The sequence below is a fragment of the Labrus mixtus genome, chromosome 2 (genome assembly GCF_963584025.1).
Source record: "Labrus mixtus chromosome 2, fLabMix1.1, whole genome shotgun sequence".
Lineage (NCBI taxonomy): Eukaryota > Metazoa > Chordata > Actinopteri > Labriformes > Labridae > Labrus > Labrus mixtus.
The window spans coordinates 7443461-7462508 of record NC_083613.1 but is presented as its reverse complement, the minus strand read 5'-3'; the positions used below and the strand labels follow the sequence as shown (position 1 = coordinate 7462508).

The 19048-nt window shown below is 38.6% G+C and overlaps 1 protein-coding gene across 1 annotated transcript in view; it reads left to right on the top strand.

The window, feature by feature from the left end:
* The window catches only part of lcor (ligand dependent nuclear receptor corepressor), an 82207-nt gene that overhangs the window by 51179 nt on the left and 11980 nt on the right, over nt 1-19048 (top strand). The window contains exons 4-6 of the mRNA XM_061049338.1: nt 637-769; nt 6633-7097; nt 10990-11074. Coding sequence (XP_060905321.1) covers nt 637-769; nt 6633-7097; nt 10990-11074 — 683 coding nt within the window. The remainder of the gene's footprint in view (nt 1-636; nt 770-6632; nt 7098-10989; nt 11075-19048) is intronic.

Below are 19048 nucleotides of genomic sequence, written 5' to 3'. Positions count from 1 at the left end.
TGTCCTTAATATGGAAGTATTTTTGTATCATTTTTCAAAAGCAATGTTTTGCAATTTGGAGCATTATTTTCTAATATTTCCCTGTACTGGAGTAGTTGCTGCGTGCACTTGGAATAACTCTGCATGTCCTTGCATGTAAAGACTTTGATCCAGATCCTCAAACCATATATGTCTTTAGTACGCCAGGGAAAATGTCTGGTACCAATAATCCTAAGGGCAAGCATACATTTTGAGTACAAACAAGTCAAAGTGCACAGGTGAGTGCAGGGTTGTGAGAGAAAGCGTTAAAAATCTAAATGTATAAAAACAAAGTTACGTTTAAAAAATGAAAGTCCACAGTCATGCATTATGACATCAAACTGAAACCTCTTGCCATAATTGCCCTGCTTGTACTTCGTCTTCGCATTTGTGAAACATTTGCAATGTGTCTGAATGCAAGCATACAGTCTGAGTACAAGCAAAGCAAATCTAAGCACAATACAGTATTTCAGTGTGAGGAAGCCATTACAAAATCTCAATGTTCAATCATAATTTTATGCTGTCAAATTGACTAGACTGACTCTGGGGTGGGTTTTTCTTTTTCTATTTTTTTTTAAATCGGGTATTTACTCACTGACTTTCTGTGTTCAAATGTAGGATCACGGCGTAGACAACGGTGGAGGCAGCCAGGTGCTGTCGGAGTGTGAAGACTTCAAACAGGAGCAGTCTCGGATCAGCCGGCTGGAGAGACAGGCCCAAGACTTCCTCAATGCTGTGTTCCACAAAAAAGGTCCAACACCATCAGCCATTATTTTTCACATTTTTGGATTACATTGTGCAAATACATACATACATATATATATATATATATATATATATATATTTTAGGGAGGTATATTTTAGACAAGTTAAGTCAGACAATAAGGTTGATTCAAAGGGTATCCAGTGAATATAAGGGAATTAAATTAGTACTTGTTTATTATGATCACTGTTTATTATGGTTTAAGAATTAATTTTTTTAGACTTGAAAGCAGTCCAAATTACTAAAAGACATAATTTTGGTCCAAAATTTTAAGGTAATCAAAGCATTTTAGTTTAACCTTGGGAAAACTAAGCTTAGGATCATGCTACTCATACTTATGAAGGACATAAGTCCCTAGCCTGATGTGTGAACTTGTGTGTCTTCAACAAAATTTTGACATTTTTCATGCAGTTTAAATTGAAAGGGGACCAGGGATTGATCCCTGAGGGACACCACATGGAACTTTCTCTGAGTTTTTCAATTGGAACAGACGTGTATACCCTCCAGGTAGACCCTAAATTGGTTAAAATCTGGGCCAGAGCCAGACCCATTTTTCCGACCTGTGCCATCATTACTTTGAGAGGCCATGTGGGAAACTCTGTACAAGGTCGTTTCACTTGCTGGTTTAAAATTGAGCTAAGGTTTAAAAAAGAAACTAGTGCGGATTGTGGGGGGAACTTTCAAAATAGAAGAACTTGTATAAGCTTTAAGTGAGACGTATTAGTACATTTTTCACATCATGGCACAAATACAACTAAACAATATGAGACTGATCACATACTCTTGTCAGAGCAAGAGGGGTGAGGAGACGGACTTATGTGAGGCATTTTAAAGGTGTGAAATCGTATAAAGGCTAACTAGGGTCTAAAAACTATTTTTCACTGTAAGAATACTATTGAACTATTGAAAACTGCAGCAGTAACTGTTAAGAGGTAAACTTCAATCTACACCCGGGATTGGTTGTTGCACACTTACTCTAAATTATGGTGGAGGATACCATTCAGGCCATGTAAGTGACATTTCCATTATAGGCAGAATGTGCGACGTAAATTTCTCTCTTAGTCATGACTGCTAGTGCTCATGGGCGACATCTGCTGGATCAAAAAGTCACACATTCTTCCTTTAACTTTGACATTGTTAATTTGAGTGTATTTTATGGTTTGTTTTTTAACAAACATAGTTTGCATTGCTATTTTCAACTATATTAGATTATACAGAGAGGTCTATGAGCAGTTATCTGCATATGAGTGCAGATAAGAATTCAAATGTGCATTTCCATTTTAACTCCAAAACCATTCTCACATTTCAAGTTCCAAGTGGGAACTGCAAACAATGAGCAGTTCACAAAACAGGAAGTCCTGGCCTGTATATCAAATAACAGTTATTGAGGTATGGCCTGGCTACATTTGAAGCCTCAGAAATAATAGCTGGCAAACAAGAGTCAATGGATTCCAAGATTGGGAAAATAACTACGGTAATTGTTCATCATCGTCATTTATGATAGAAACAACTAATTTACTTAAGATTTCTCAGTTGTTTTATTTATTATTATCTCAAGGAAATTAGGGTCCAGCTTTCACATTCAGAAATATCAGATGACCAATAATTTTGCCTCTACTTTAGTTCAGGTGCAGGTATCTACATACATGCACCGTCAGCTTTGGTGCATGGCTTAAATCAGCACCCATTTAAAGTCAGAATATTTGCTGAGTTGCTGTAACTCCCTCAAAACTGTGAGTGTATCGTGTTCTGTCCTGAGGCAGGTTGATATTTAGTGTCATAAGAGAGCTGAGCTTGGTACATGATTTCAGGTGTTGTATTTTTTCCGAGATGGTGGAAGAGAGGCAGGGTTTTTTTCTGGCTGAAATTAGGCTGAGGTGCACACATGTACAGGTGTACCCTGCTGACAGGCTTTACGAAACACCTAAACACTTTTTTACCATCAATGTATTTCAGGAATTCTGATTATTGTGAAATTTAAGAAAGGATAATTCTCTCTTTTTCTAAAAATATAAATATACCCTGTTCAAAATTAACAACATAAAAGCTAATGTATTGGTTTACTTAAAATCACTGGCAGGAACAACTCATTGGCAGCTGGATATTGGTAAAGACATGTCCCTAATATCTCTACTCAAGTTAATGTTCTGTAGCAATAAAAAACACCTCTATCCACAGAATTATTTTCACTTCTCTTTTCCCCCTTGTTCCTCTTTCGGCAGCACATTTTTTTTACAGTATGTACTTGACTGATTACAATTAGTACCTTAATTGCAGTTAGTAATGACAAATTCACAAAATGCTGTCTTCTTCCTAATGAAAATATCAGGGGTGCCGGATAGCATGGTTATGTCACCATAAGGAGACATAAGGTGTCTCTTCTAAGGAGGCTGTAGGCTAATGGCCCTTTGCTGTCTTCAGCTTAAAAAAAACCCCAAAACATCAGACTTTGACGAGGACCGGGGCAGAAGGAAACTAGGCAGAGGCTGCCACCTCGTAGTTTTGTATACAAGACGAACCCTGGGAGAAAGCAAATGTCTGCCCAATCCATGCTCAGCCCCAATCAATCTGGCTTCGCTTGCACAGTTCAAGCTGCCTGTGGAGATGCAATATATAGAATGAAAAAAGGTCACACAGTCATAGGCATGATGGGACACAAACCCACACTAACACAGGTTTTAATGCAGTAACACACCTGTCAGAACAAAGTCAGAACAGTTAAAAAAAACAAATTGTATCAACATATTCAAATTAAGCTCAGGGTTATGCTATTATGCAACATCTCTGAACTGCTGTACACGCCGCACTACACTGGGTATGGTGAAGACAAATCCATCATGAACTTCCTGTTTTTACCACAGGTAATGTTCATTCTGTAGAGGGAAAGAAGACAGCTGCATTCACTGTTGTATTTTTCAAACCAAGCGTATCTGACAGGGCTGTTATCGTTTAAAAAAACAAAATATCTAGTTTGTTTATAACCACTATCTTTCTTACCGCAACATGATATTGATTCAAAAGGCCCAGACAACACACAGTGGCTCAGCAACACATTCACGACAAAATGTGAGCTATAGCCAAACTTCCTCTCTCAGGATGGAAGAAGGAATTCCTCAAAAAAATGCAGCTGCCAAATCACTTTGTTGGCTCCGTGATAGGAAAGGGAGACCCCATATGAGGCTTTGTTGTAGCAGAGCAAGACCTGCTGTATCACTTTGCACAAGCCTGTGGTGTAATACACAACAGCCATACCAAGCAAGCAAAAGACTCCCAAACACCTCACAGATTTAAGGGGTGGCTTTTTTAAAACCTGCTCCTTTCAAAGTGGTGCTGCAACATTTGGACACATTTCCAGCAAGCTCAACCCACTTCCTATGTTTTCTTAGCATTTCAGGTTTGTTTGGTTGTGGCGGAGCAGGAAAAGGCCACACAATGCTTCTGCCTACCAGAAAAAAAACCCTAGTAGATCTATGAACTGCTCTCGGGTCTTTGACAGAACACAGATTTTCAGCACAGTTTAATCTCTTTTATTGCTATGTCAACAACATAATTTCAGTGGCAGGGATTACAACTTGAGATGCTTAGGTGGAGCAAGAAGTCAAATAACATTAACAAAGGATTACGCAATCTATCACAAACAACAAATGGCAACAACACCTGCACACACACACACACACAGCGGCACGGCCTAATAGCAGCCTGGGGTCGACACAAAGTCACAGGTTGATTATGGAGACTGCATATTATTAAAGCTATAACACCATTAAAATAAAGTGTGTATGTATCAAATACAGGAATAATGTACTCATTGGGTTGCTCAGTACATAGGGTTTATTGTTTATGATGTACTGTTAACGTCATTGTAGCTGACTGCATACATCCTATATACGAGGGATCTAATCTTCCTAAAAGAAAAAACATTTTTATGTATGAATTGTGAATGTACTCTTTTTATTGATAATTACCCTTGATTGTCTGAGATTTTGTGTTGAAGGACTTTTTTCGATCCATCCATTCAAAGGAGTTTATGACTGTTCTTTAAAACATTTCCAGGATCAAACATTACAACTTTTAGCATTATTATTTTTAGCTGTATTTGAGTGTTTTTTTAAATTCATGTCTGACATTTCAATGGTTCAACGCAATGGTACTTTAAATCATCTGAAAGACCATTTGTTTTGTCTTGTTCATTGTGTTTTTGACGTTCTTATTGAAATGATTAGAATTGGTAAGCTAAAAAGCAAATGTGAACATATAAAGATTGTCTCAGTGCAGGCTTGTCTTTTTTGAGTGTGGGTTGTTCACTGTAAGCTCATAAAAGCAAACGATTTTTTGAATCACTTTTCACACTAATGCTACATGTTTGACACATGTTCAGACAGATGTGATCAAAAGCTGTTCCTGCTCCACGTTTCCTTTTTCTTATGTAAATCCCAGCCAGGCGCAAAATGGAAATGATATCAACAGGCAGCTAGCTGGAGTCTTTTCAACAGTGACACCCAGTCTTTACAAAATCTTAAGAGTCAACAATGACAGTTCTTTAGTTGTGAGACCTTAAATGTAGTTTAGGGTAGTATCACATTTTTTAAAAAGTAACTAAATGAACAGCTTAGGGATACACGTGTGGAATAAGTAGAAAAAAAACACACAACTTTAAAAAAATAAGAATCATGACAAGTCACATTAAGTCCTAATGGGAAACAACAGTGACATGCACCTGCGGTACACTCACACTATGCAGGATTAAGTGCTGTATATACAGAGCAGTATATACATGTGGTTTTTGGATTATTTCAGCATAGCTGCAGGATTAGATTTTAGGGCTGATGTATTGTTTGGAGGATTTAAGGTTTGACTTGTAGGCATGCATGAATGAGTCTAAATGATATAGCTGCTGGTTATGAAGAGATAAGTGCAGTTGACTTATCTGGGACAACGCCAGATTAATGCATTATTAACAAATGTGTCATCATTGTCGCTGTTTTGCTCAGGATGAATTAACCAATGAGATCAGTAACCAGTGTTTGATGTGGGTTTTTTTTATCACAGCGGGAGATAATGGAAAGTTTGATTTAACATCTGTGATTATTTCCCAGGCTCATTGTGGTGTTCTGGTACTTGATGCACTTTGAAATAGTCATTTCAATACATTTATTATGGATGTTACTGCACAAACCTCTATGAGACCTAGTCTGGATGCTTTAACCTTTTCATATTGTCATTTTTAGAAATACTCTAACTGTTGGCATTGTAAATTGTTGAAGCAGCACTTATCTGGTTGGATTTTTTTGTTTGTCGGTTATGTGTTCTGTATGCACTGGTGCCTTTAATACAAATGAAGTTCTTACCAGTTAAATAAAGTTATGTAAATTCAAATCAATTGTGCTGGTTAAAAATAAAACAAGGAATGTAAATTGATAATTGTTACAAAATTATTTGATCAAATTTGACATGATATTAAACAAAATAATATGATCCAGTAGTCTAATCCTACAGTTCACTATAACACTATATGCCTGAGTACAAATAATCATTACAAAAAAAAATCAGAAATAAACTACAATAACCAAATGCTTACTTAAAAAGGAGAAGGCAAATCCTCAAAAAGAGAAGCAGTATGCAGAGGCAATGATCTGCTGTAAACACTGATATCATGGTTGATGCCATCAGGGTCAAAAGGAGGGATTAGATTACGCTCCTGGATGATTTTAGGATTATTTCAGTAGAGCATCAGGATTACATATTCAGGATGATATGAGATAAAATAACTGGCAAACATTTCGATGAGTGTAGAAATTCCTAGAGGACATGCTGCTAACATATGTCCCTCTGTTTTCTTGTTTCTCTGCAGACCTCCCAAGTTTCTCAGAACCTCACATTCCTCTAGTGGCTCGTGAGATCATGCAGCGAATGATCCGCCAGTTCGCTGCCGAATATACCTCAAAAACTACTCAGGACGACTCGCCCCTGCCCAACGGCATCATGAAGGACCAAAGCCTGCCGAGAGCTGCGTTTCTGGCCCAGGCACCCGGCTCCCCGCCTGGGCCCCTGCCCGCCCCAAGTTCCCCTCAATCGTCTGCCTCCTCCTCTCCATCCCCCATCCCAGGCCTCAGCCCCACCTCCGCCGCTGCTGCCGCCTCAGCATCCGCCTGCAGCAACGGTACGGGAGTCACTAACGGGGTCGGAGCAGGAGGAACGGTTGTTGCCTCTGCACAGAATCCTGTCCTCAGCAAGCTTCTCATGGCCGACCAGGATGGCCCGCTGGACCTCTCCGTCAAAAAGAACGACCAGGACGACCAGGAGCCCAGCCAGCAGGGTGAGAGCAACAGACCGGTTGTTATTTTAGCCCTGACCCTAACCCTAAAATACTTATATCAGTCAAATCTAGAGGGTTTAAGGTAGTGTAAAACCTCGATTTCTACAAGATAAGATGATTTTTTTTTTAAACCAGAAACATCACTCTCTCCAAAGCCACAAGTCTCCATTCACAAAAACAACAAATGTCCCTGGGAGAAGTCTTTCTTTTTCTACCACTGTCTTTATCAGTGAGTTTTTTTGTGTCATTGTTTATGAAGAAACATCTAAACTTCTAAATCTAGCAAAGGGCATTGCCAAAGTAGATTGAAAATAGGATAAATATATCCAAAAATCCAAAAACTTGTAGTGAGTAAGATATAGAAGATGATGTAATAAAAATGTTTCCATCACCTTGACGTTGTAAAAGGACAGACTGCCTGCACAGGTTCATTTTCCACATGCAGAAACACATTGATCACATACTGATTCGTCTCATGAACAGATCGCTGAAAAGCCATCATCTTTTGGACTGAGCCTTTGCAGCGGCGTACTGATCTCTGAAATGTAGCCCAGGGCTCAATCTGCCTTTAATCAAAGTAAACCAGCAGGGAGTCTGTGTTTCCATCAACCAAGCCACAGTCCCCTTTTTGTAACCTCCACCGCAGAGTGACCGGTCACCCACTCTAATACCAGCTTTTTGGAATCTGCTTACAGTAAGCCTCCTTAATTTTGACAAAAAAGATTTAGGCATTTACATCTACCTCAGCCTCACACATTATCTCTCTCACACACACACACACACACACACACACACACACACACACACACACACACACACACACACACATGAATGGAATCACCATTTAGACAAAATGTTTCACAGATAATCCTCAAAGCTGGATCAGATATGCACATATAGTTTCAGGGGAAAAAAAACACTGAGTCTAATCGATATATCTTCATTAACAATAAATGAAATGACTACATGTTATGTAAAATAGTGCAGTAATGAGCATACAGGGCCCTATAGCTCTACTGATTTTTAATCCTCTTTTGGCTCTCAGTTTTGGTGCGTTGGGTACGTTAACTGTGTGGTTAAGCCTCAGCTATACTGACTGTATATGCCCATACAAAAAAGCAGCAGGTACTTTTTTCTGCAAATAAATAAGCGATCTTACCATTTTGGCTTGTGTAGGAGTTACGGTTGAAGTAAGAGGGAGACAAATAGCTGAGACATTATTCTAAACTGACAAATCAGATTCTACCAACTAAATTCTGAGTCGGGTACAGCCCCTAAAATTAGCTCTGAAGAACCTGCCAGGCCAGCTCTTTACAGCTGTCAGACAAAGTTAGCAATAAGCTTTTAAACATGGTGGAACATTTAGCTGCTTACGAGTCAGCAAACAACTAGCAGGAGAGAGAATCCAGGGAAAGTTCATCAGGTTAACACAAACTCAACTACAGGGAGCTCTTTGTATTGCTCTCTGTCCACTGTATCTAGGGTATCTGTTTCCTGATGCACGGATTTATCTTACAAGGTGATAGTAGGTCAATAGTAAGTGAGGACGGTTGACAGCTGTACAGTAAGCTTCAATAAGTAAGGATAATGATTAGCAATAGTTTATTCTACTATATAGAAAGTTATAATTTGCTTGTTTTTTCCACCCTCTGCCGCTGATGTATTCCAGGAGGTGTGGCTGATCCAGCATCAGAGCTGAAATTACAAATTAAGACTGGCTGTTTGCGCTGCTACTATCAAGCAATTATTTGTATCTTTATAGCTTCAAAAAACAACAAAGGTGATCTAGTGGCAATGTTCATACAGGGCGCAAGTGACAGCACCAGCTCCAATACTCTTTTAAATATCATTTTCTACTTCAGAACAATATGTTTGGTCAGGGCATTTTCCAAATAGCTGGGAATACATTACTCACCAAGAAATTTCTTCACCAATGTGTTCGTAAAGGTTTCTTATTATAAATATAAAAAGATTTAAATTCAACTCCTGTAGTCGGGGATGCCTTCCGTAGCCAAATAAAATGTCAGCAACAGATGAATTTACATCATGGTGTCTACTTTATTTGTTACAGTCAGAAAATGAGGAAACATCTGGTCCAAATAAAAAATACCTTCAAAGTCATTTGAAGAACTGTGATGGCATTATTGAATTCTCATATTATTACTCGGTATCGCTGAATAGCTAAATCTAAGTACTTGTGCTTGACCTGAAAAAAAAAGTGGTATCTGGCTGCATTTCATGATGTGATTAGCATTTTGATGTGATCACCAATTTGCATTAATCTGCAAATTTACTAAAACAAGAGTATTTTGACTCTAACCTTATACTACAGTGACATAGATCACTTTTTTAGAACCAAAATAAGGACAAAAACATAGCTGCTTAAGTACATTTTTATGAGCTCAGTAAAGACATCATTTGTTTTACTTTTTGTATGATGTTTTAGATGTAAACCCTGCACATTTTGTGACTAATGTTCACTTTGGTTACGCTTCATTTCAGATTGCAGCTTCATTTCTCGTTCTAGACTATATCCGAGACGCTAAGATTAAAATGAATTTTATTGTTGATATTCAATTGCTCCGGTCTTTACCATGACTGTTTTTCATCTTAATATCACCTCGTGTTTTATTTTCGGTGCGATTAAACAACGAAAAGCTCCTAAAGATTAACAAATCCTTTGCCCATATAGGACTGTGTGGGTTAGAGGGGTCAGAAGGTCAGCTGCACTCTAGGGATTACAGCCACAAAACCCACAGAGAGACACTGAGTTCGTTCATCATCATTTACAGTTTTGTATTTGTGTGTGTTAGCTGATTTTTATAGACTTCAAAAAAGATGTCAAATCTAGTTTTCAAAAACACTTTTTGAAAAGCTTTGACCAATTTTGTGAAAATAATCATTAATAAAATCGTATCCATTTTCTATGTCCAGGCTTCCTCTGTCATGATAACCTAAGATTATTTAATGCAGGTCTCGAGTCAGGACAAAAAAAAGTCTAAACCTATAACACAAATTAAATCAATTACAGTCAGACTTGAAGTTTTTTTTATACATTCATATATTTCTTTAGTGTGTGTATGTGCGTGTGTTTCTGTGTGTGTATTTGTTATAAAAATTGATCTGACAGCTTCTCAAATAAACTGAGATTTCACACACAGCATGTTGCCAGCATATTCCCCAGACTTCACCGCTTAAGTGTCCAACAGAGTCCACCTGTTCTGAACCATGCAGGATATCTCAAGTCTTATTCAAAAAAGAAAAACAGAAGTCATATTGAATGCAAACACACATAAATATTGACTTGCAGATGCTGTTTACATAGCGTTAGAGGATGATTGATTTCATCGATAAACAGATTGTGATCTGTGATCCCCCCATGGAAGCTAAATGGTGTAGTTTCCTCGAACAGAAGTCTTTTTTTGCAAAGCTAAAGATGGATTGCAATTCTTCGCTGCAAATCACATTCAATCTAAGACTGATGTCATAGAAATGATAAAAATGCTACGTTGATTAAATAATAAAATCAGTGCATTAGCCCTGTCAAAATGAAATAGGCTTAAATTGCAGGGGATAAAAAGTGTCCTCTTTGGGTTGTTTTGCTCAGGCCAGCAGCTGAAATCATTTTTAGGTTGCGAACAAATTAAAGGAATTACCCCTTATCCCCCTAAAACAATCAGTATCTCTTACATATACAATGTACTACACTGTTCAATATCCAGCAGAATGATGAACCTTCAGGGAATAAATAGTTTATCACAAGAATGTAAGTTTGTGATTGACCCTGTTTTTTTATGTGTTTTTTCAAATCTTCAAAGCAGTAGTGTTTGGCAAAGGATTTGGAATCAGTTGTGTTGAATATTTTCTTCTGTGTGTGATTCTTTCTTCTCAGACGGCGTCCTGGACCTCTCCACCAAGAAGACCGAAAGCGCAGGCAGCCACAAAACCGGCTTCCCCCCTGCGCCTGGGGTCAAAGGGTAAGACAACAGGACTAGTTCAACTGGCCTCTGTTAGCAGAGCAGTGCAGTCATGTGCCCAAAACAACAATGGAGAGGTTAAAACAGTCACTGCTATTGTGTTTCTGCACCAACCAGAAATCACTCATCAGTTGAACAATATGTTCAACGATCAGACTGAGATGATGATGCTTTGGTCTGATTCTTGTTGTTGTTGATGTTTTCTCGATGCAAAACCACAATCCAGCTTTTCTTCTTTGCCAACGAAATTGATTTCACAAACAAATGACCATCATTTTAGGCAGATTTCAATCTTATATGCCCTTTTCTTGTGCAACACAGGATTTGTTCTACCATTTAAACTAAACTAAACTAAATCTCCTAAAAGTACATAAATGAAAGTAACTGAGATAGCTCCATGCTACCAAAACAAAGGTACCGTACAACCTAAAGTCCTATTGGCAGATTACACAAATTTCAAAGATGGTATAAGCAAACAAAGAATCTCACTCGTTAACAATGAAATCACACGCTTACAACAAAATCGCGTTCAGATAACGAATATTTGGATAAGATTGTGACTAAAACACTTAACTTTGTCAGACATTTATCATGCAGAATAAAAAGAATTTCTCAGAAAGCAGTCCCTTCATGTCTTGCTCACAGCATGTAAGCACAGCCCAACGTTGCCGATGTATTGTTCGTATCTAAAATACGTTATGGAATAATTTTTAGCACAGTGGATGAGCAACATCAAATTCAAAAAGACATCAAAAAGAAACCAAAAAAACGAAGAAAAAGATATATATTTCCTAACATCTATTCGTCTGAATACATGTGATGGGGAAGGTGAAGGAAAAAGAAGAGGTTTCAGATCATATTGATAAATGAACTTGAGTCCATGATGGAGGTGTGCGTCATTTAAATGTTTATCTGTCAGTCTTGTTAAGAATTTAGATGTCATTCATGTCAGAAAAAGCTGCTTCACAGAGCCAAATAAAAACCACACCAACTCCAGCGGTTCCAACTACTCGTCACATTGATTTGAGAATCTCTTGCACCTCTTCGTGTCCTTCTCCGGCTGCCCAACTGCATCTGCAGAAAGCACAAAGATTCTCTGTGCCTCTATTCTGTTTTAGCACTAAACTGTAAATAAGGAATATCTGACTATTTTAATTTTACTTCTCTGGTCCCTGAATCATGTCTCCCTACACCATGTTGCTGCAGTGAATGGCTTCTTCTGCTTTGTTAGGATGAGCGGCGCATGAAATGATGTCTCTGTTGCTGCGTTGCCTTCTTCGTCAGCTCATCCATCTTTTCAGTTTGTAGCATTCAGAACACAGGCAAAACCGGGCAAAACTTGCCATGGACTTGAATGTGGCACTCCATGTCTGGTCTTTTGTCAAAAGTTTGGAACTGTGAAGGACCATGTCAATCAAATATTTTCCGCTGTAAGTGGAGAGCTGTTAACACTTTAAAGGTCAACAGATTGTGCTGTGACTTGACCATGTTGACTTTTAGAGCTCGGGCTGAGTGAACTCATACTTCTAAATGGCTGCAGGGTGTCCATTATTTCTTGATAATGGACACCTACTGGGTAGTTCCAGTGAAACAGTCACTGGAACTGCACCAGTGCAGAAGCCTTACTTTTATTTATTTTTTTCAAAATAATGTATTGGTCAGGATAGATACTGTAGCTACTGTCTTTCTTCATTTAAGATCAATCATATCTTATGTGAACATTACCGTTGGAGAACACCATGTAAGGGAAATAATATTTCCAAGTATTCAACTCCATTCATTCCTAAAAAAGGGACAATTGCCTGAGTATGATCCATTATGTATTTGCTTATGTAACTAAAAATAATCACTTACTGTATGTAGCAGTCATCACCATAAACAAGCACAATGAGAGTGAGTGAGAACTGGAACATCTGGTTATGGATGCAAGATGGTACACCTCCTATTTACCTGTGTGCATGCTGTTTTTGCTCTTAATTGGAACACCAACAACTGAAACTGCTGCGCTCACACTGCTGGCAACAGTAACCTAGATCAGATTCTTTTGCTCTTATGTGACTCAGATCTGATATTTGTATGACTATGTGATCATCACAAGTCACATAGAATCTGATCTTTTTGAATCAGATCTGGGCTCTTTTCAGTTGTGGAGCCAAATCAGATCTTCAATCTTTTCAAACGTGACCTCAGTCCGAACAGTGAGGTCAGAATGCATGGCACTTTGACGTCACTCGCTGGCAGCACTGGAGGGGAGAGGGGGGCTTTCATGACAAACAAGATTATTCAACAGTCCCAGGCATTCATGATCATGGACATGTCTGCTGTCAACAGATCATCATATCTTACAAACTCAGAGCAAACTGTAAAATGAAAAAAGAATGTATGTGTTAAACACATAATCCAAAATTAAAAACACAACTGCAGCCATGAATGAAGAAAGAACTTTGGAAAAAAATCTGACTCTGAATGCACAAATTAAGGCTAATAATAAATCACTTAGTGCACAATACATACTGAATATAATATTCTCCACTTCTCTCTTTAGCATATGGCATCTCTGAATGTTAAAGACGTAATATCGACGGTACACGAAGCGGTATGTGGCTTATAAAAATGAATGAAAACATACTTGAAAGTAGCAGGTATGCTTAATTGGATATCTTGTACATACAAAAAAGTAAAAACAACTTCAGTGCTTTTTTCAGTCTATGTTGTGGGATGAAACTGCATTATTAAGTTATTTCACCATCATATATTTCAAATGAAAAAACAATAACAGGAAACACAACTCCCCTCTAACAATCAGCTCACAGCGCTCCATTAGCAAGCGATCTGATTGGACAGCCAACAGAGTTTCATACAGTTTGGTTTCTTCTTTTTAACGTTAGCCTCTCCGGAACATGACCTGCTGCAGAGCAGGTTATATGTTAAGCATAAGTAACCATGGTGATCTACTCAGGTAAGAAGTGAACGACTCGATAGTAGGCTTCTGAGAGAACAGAGTTAACCCTGAAGTTACCTCAATAACGGTAAAGGACGTCACTTTGTTCATCTGCAGGAGATCGTAGATCATCAGTTCTGCCTGTTATGAAATATTCTCTCTTCACACCACGCTGCGTGTGAAGTCTTGAAAGTTATTGTTCATACGTGTCTGTTCAGGACCATGACCAGTCCATACAGGATCTGATACAGGGCACATTTTTAAAAGTAATGAAAACAGCCAAACTAAAATATCAGATCTTAGTAAAAAAAAAAAAAAAAACAGAAGTGAGCGGCTTGCAGTGTGAACCAAGTCTTAGATTGTTCAACTAGTTGTTGCTGTAGCTCCTCAAAAAAAAAATATATATACAAGATGAATTAAAAATTAAAAATGACAAAACCTGTGTAATATCAGTTTTGTTGTTTGTTGATGAAATAAGGTATCGAGTCTCAGAAATCTCAGATTCCCACAGTGCATGAATGCATCACAGCACCAACAACTAACAATCAATTCTCAGTACACACCGCTTGTCAGCTCACACGAGACTTCGAGTCAGATATGGTTAGTGGACAAGAGCATGCCAAAGCACCAGAAACATTTTCATAAAAGATGCATGAAACAAAGAAAGTGAACAGTGAATCTGTTGCTTTGCAGCACCACAGGGCCCCTTTAACCACCAAACAGAAGGACAATTTGAGAGCATGGGGTCAACTTCTGTTCAGGCATTATTGAACAAGCAATATGTGTCTCCAATTCAGAGTGTAGTTTGATGCTGAAATGACACAAGAACCATCACATACAGTATATTCTTGTTTTTTAAGCCCACAGCCCAGCCTTTCATAAAACATATACACTTTGAATATAACTGTTGTAACAGGGATTAAAGCAGAAAATCAAAATGGACTGAAACTTATCAACATATAAATTCCCTCTTTATTGTAGAAGGTCAGATTGTTTTAGTATAGTAGCATAGAAGCTAGCTAACTATTTAGAAAGAAACGGTTTGACACCACAGTGCAGAAAGCAGGGTGTAAAGAACACACTAGTATGATTTAGTACCTGATTAAGGCTAAAGAAAGAGAAAAGGGACTTACATGTGGTATTTTTAGATCTGGCAAATGAGTTTGGTTCGGTGCTACATAGTCTCATTTGGAGTCCTTTTGACTTTTTTAGTGTCGGGCTGGTTGTAAACCTGGTTGTTATGAAGTGCAGAAGTACTGTAGGTTTCACAAACCGGTGGCAGAGGCTAGAAATAGGCATTATGACAGGATGTACTTTTTCCCCACTAGCATACACAATGGTGATGGGAAGAGGTGGGGAGAGACGGCAGGATGGGCCGCTACTCCCACCAATTAGGACCGACATGATTGACATGACACTGATGACCACAACAGTACCATGTACAAAAAGGTGTAGTGTACAGTGTAGTGTAACAGAAATGAACTTACTGGTGCTGATTTTAACATAAGGAGTAGGCTTGTTTTGATGAACAAATAAATAAGTAGCAGTGGAAGAAATAGACCCTAAAAGCAGCCTAATGGTTTTAATACCATAGTGCACAAATAATCTGACACATGCTAGAGACCTGCACTGAAAATTGCTTGAATACAAAATACACCTGTGCATTTAAACATTTAATGTTTTCAGCTCTTTGTACATCTATGGTATGTGTGTATGTGGAATCTTTTTTTCTCCTTGTTTTGTCCTTTCACAATCAAATCTCTGTTAAAAGTAAAAGGAATGTCCCCACAACAAGCAGGTATTATATTAGTCAACGTGATATTTGGCATTCTATTTATTGGGGGGGATTTGAAGGTTGTTATGTTGAGGAGAAATCTGAGTACAAGAGTGTCAAGAACAGCTTAGGCCGAGCAAATCCAAGAACAAGCAGGGACCTTTTGATTGCAAGCACAGGGTTTTGTGGGAAAGCTTTACAAAAAGTGAAATCAGGAAGTAATGCTTTTAAACTTAATATATCCTATAAGATAAAGATTGGAAAGAATCCTGTATGAGTATTATATTTGAATATTCTCTATTTTCATATTCAGTTGCATGGATTTCTATCACTCCAGCAGAATGCTTATCACTAGTTGCAGCAAGGTTAGAAAAGCCTGCTGGCATTGACTTGAGTAAAATCGACTTTGTGGGAGCAGCGAAGCTAAGCTCCACAGGTCTTGAAAGAGCGATGCACTTAATGTCTCCCTACGTTTTGGGGGCAAACACTTCGATCCTCTCCAATGCCGTTTGCAAGAAAGTCCTGCCAACGCCTCCCAGCTTGCCTTCACACTTACTAGTCCAATCCAATCGATCAATTCTTGAGCTCCAATGCATCCTGTGGCATGCTGCACATACTTGTGTACAGGTGGTTTTAATTTAGACCCTCCTAAGTTCAACCCCACCAATCCCATTCTTTAACTGTTTTTCTCTATTCCTTCTGCATGTCAGTGCATTTATTGATAATCCTGTGTTGCATCCCGATCATTTATTGATGAACATGTACTCTGCCTTGAAGTCATGTTTGGATCAGTACACATCATACTTGGCTCTTCCATCAAGAGGGATACCAATCGACGCTAATCGTGGTTGCCTTTTTCAGAAAGACTTTTGACCTGTTGGTCACAAATGGATTTACAAAGGCTCAATACACCTAGAAGCCCCAAATGCAGGATTGCGGCGAGGCTGCGTTTGTGGGAGATGTGGGCATAGAAACCTGCTACTACCATGTAGGAAGGATTGCTTTGAACCGACAGTGAATACAACTTCAAATTCTTGCTGAACTGAGATTTGAGGAACATTTCATTGACATTGCAGTTATGATTTTAAACAGCCTCCACATGAGAAGATCTTCCTGGTGAAAGCTACTGTTGCCTACATACAAAGCTACCAAACAAAGCCGGATTTATAACATATTATTTATGGAATGAAACAATCTTCGATCTTCCTGGTTAAATTTTATTCTGCTGAACTTGCCACATTTATTAGCACACACATTTCAGGTAGGCTGCCATGAGGGATTATTGTCCAAGGGAAAAGGGTTGGGAACCAATATATTTTATATTTGAGGAAAGCCTCGAGAGAATATTTTCAATGACAAGCTCAAATGTTAACTATGACTAAAGGATAAACTGATTGGATTTTTGTGTGCAAAGGCCATGGTCAAGATCTATCTTTGTCTCGTGTATATATCTCAGCTTGGCTCGAGGGAATACTGTTAAATCTAGCATTATTTTTGTATCTGTCCAAAAGACGTAAAGCATGTGCAGTCAATTAGTGGACAATCTCCCCTCACCATTAGCATCCCTGTTGGTTCTGCTGTAGTGGTAATTTCTACTGAAAATTGCATTATCTGCTTAGAAACCCAGAAATAGAGAGAAATATGTTCTTTGGTAGTATCTTGGGCCAACTTCCCCTTTTATTGTTGACCTCCTTTTTTAAGGTTTATTCATACATCCAAAAGAGTCCTGCTAACTACATTCATGCAAACAGACTCAACTGGCTGGCAGAGAAATACAACCCCAAGACAAAAAATCAAGTTGGACTTGCCTGCTGACACACTCACCAAGCGAACACCAAGCTGATAAAACTAAGCATGTTGAAGCCTTTTCTGTGATAGGGCCAAAAGAAAAATGAGATGCAGCACCTTAAGCCCTTAAGGATGAGACTGTGTCTCTTGCCTTAGGGTTCCAAATCACCCCAAACTAGTACTTAGGCCCCTTGCCTTACTGGGAGTATCTAATGAACAGGTCATGTAATATTAACTACAGGAGGAGACAGAGCATGTAGATCAAACCATAGTATCACAAATATATCTTTGACAGAAAGCCAAACCCCACAAAAACACACACCAGGATGTCGTGTGCATTGCAAGTTACTCGCCATTATTTTAAAACTATTTTCAGTTCTTTAAAAAACCTCAGGGAAAAAAACTTGTATTAAGTTAGTGGGTTACCAGGTATACATTTAGATGGACAAGTTCATTTTTCAGAGGAGCTGAATACAGTTTTGTATTGAAATTAGGTAGGGCTTTTAATGACTGCTTAAAATGAATTTGTTCAACTCAGTGTTTGCTGCAGGTTTAAAACTGCCCACCTTCATAAACTATTCTAGCCTCTAGAGCGCATTAATGTTTATGGCTCACAGATCATACAATTCTGTATTTATTTTCTCCTTTTATTCTCATAAATGTGTTCTCACATTGAATCATCAGATCTACAGTTACTGTCTGGTGCAGGCTCCCTGATGACTGGATGCTTATTGTAACAGAACGCTCTATTAGTGTAGACTCCAAAGCCTCTCATTAACCCTGTATTGTTTGCAACAAGCTATAGACCGCCCACTGCGGTAATCTGTCTTTAAGCCCCTGCTGAGGACTCCCCACATCGCACAGCTAGTTGCACAGTATCTCACTAGACTATGCCTTTCACTGGAGAGATACAGCAATTCCTTCAAGTTTCTTCTACCCCATGCCATCTGATGTCTTGACAAGCTAGTTCCTGTTTTTATGAGCCTAAGGGAGCCGTTTTTAAAGTGCTTTTCTACTGTTGCAATAGTAACGTAGTAGTAGGAACATTAGCTGTAGATGTTAGAGTGGAGGCGCTTTGCATATAACGGTATGTCTACACAGCAGATGGTTTTCATAAATTTGAACCAAAATGTGAAGGGCTTGCAGAAAAGACATGCTATATGTTCTAACGAAAACTGAGGTAATTTATTTTTGGAAAATCTTTGAAAACAAGACACAAATTTTAGAGTGTGGCATTGTCTGCTTTCAAGCCATCCTGAGAGGTTCTTTGTACTTTGATGTTCTTAGATGTGAACATTTAAATACAGAAGCAATGTTTTTTTGTTTTTCCGTTATCTTTATATTCAAAGGCAGGCTGCACAGGGATGGGGTGGTAACCACTGTCACACAGCACGAAGGTACCTGGTTCAAATCCCCGTCAGACAGGGCCTTTTTGCATGTTTACCCATCCCTCCGGGCACTCCGGCTTCCT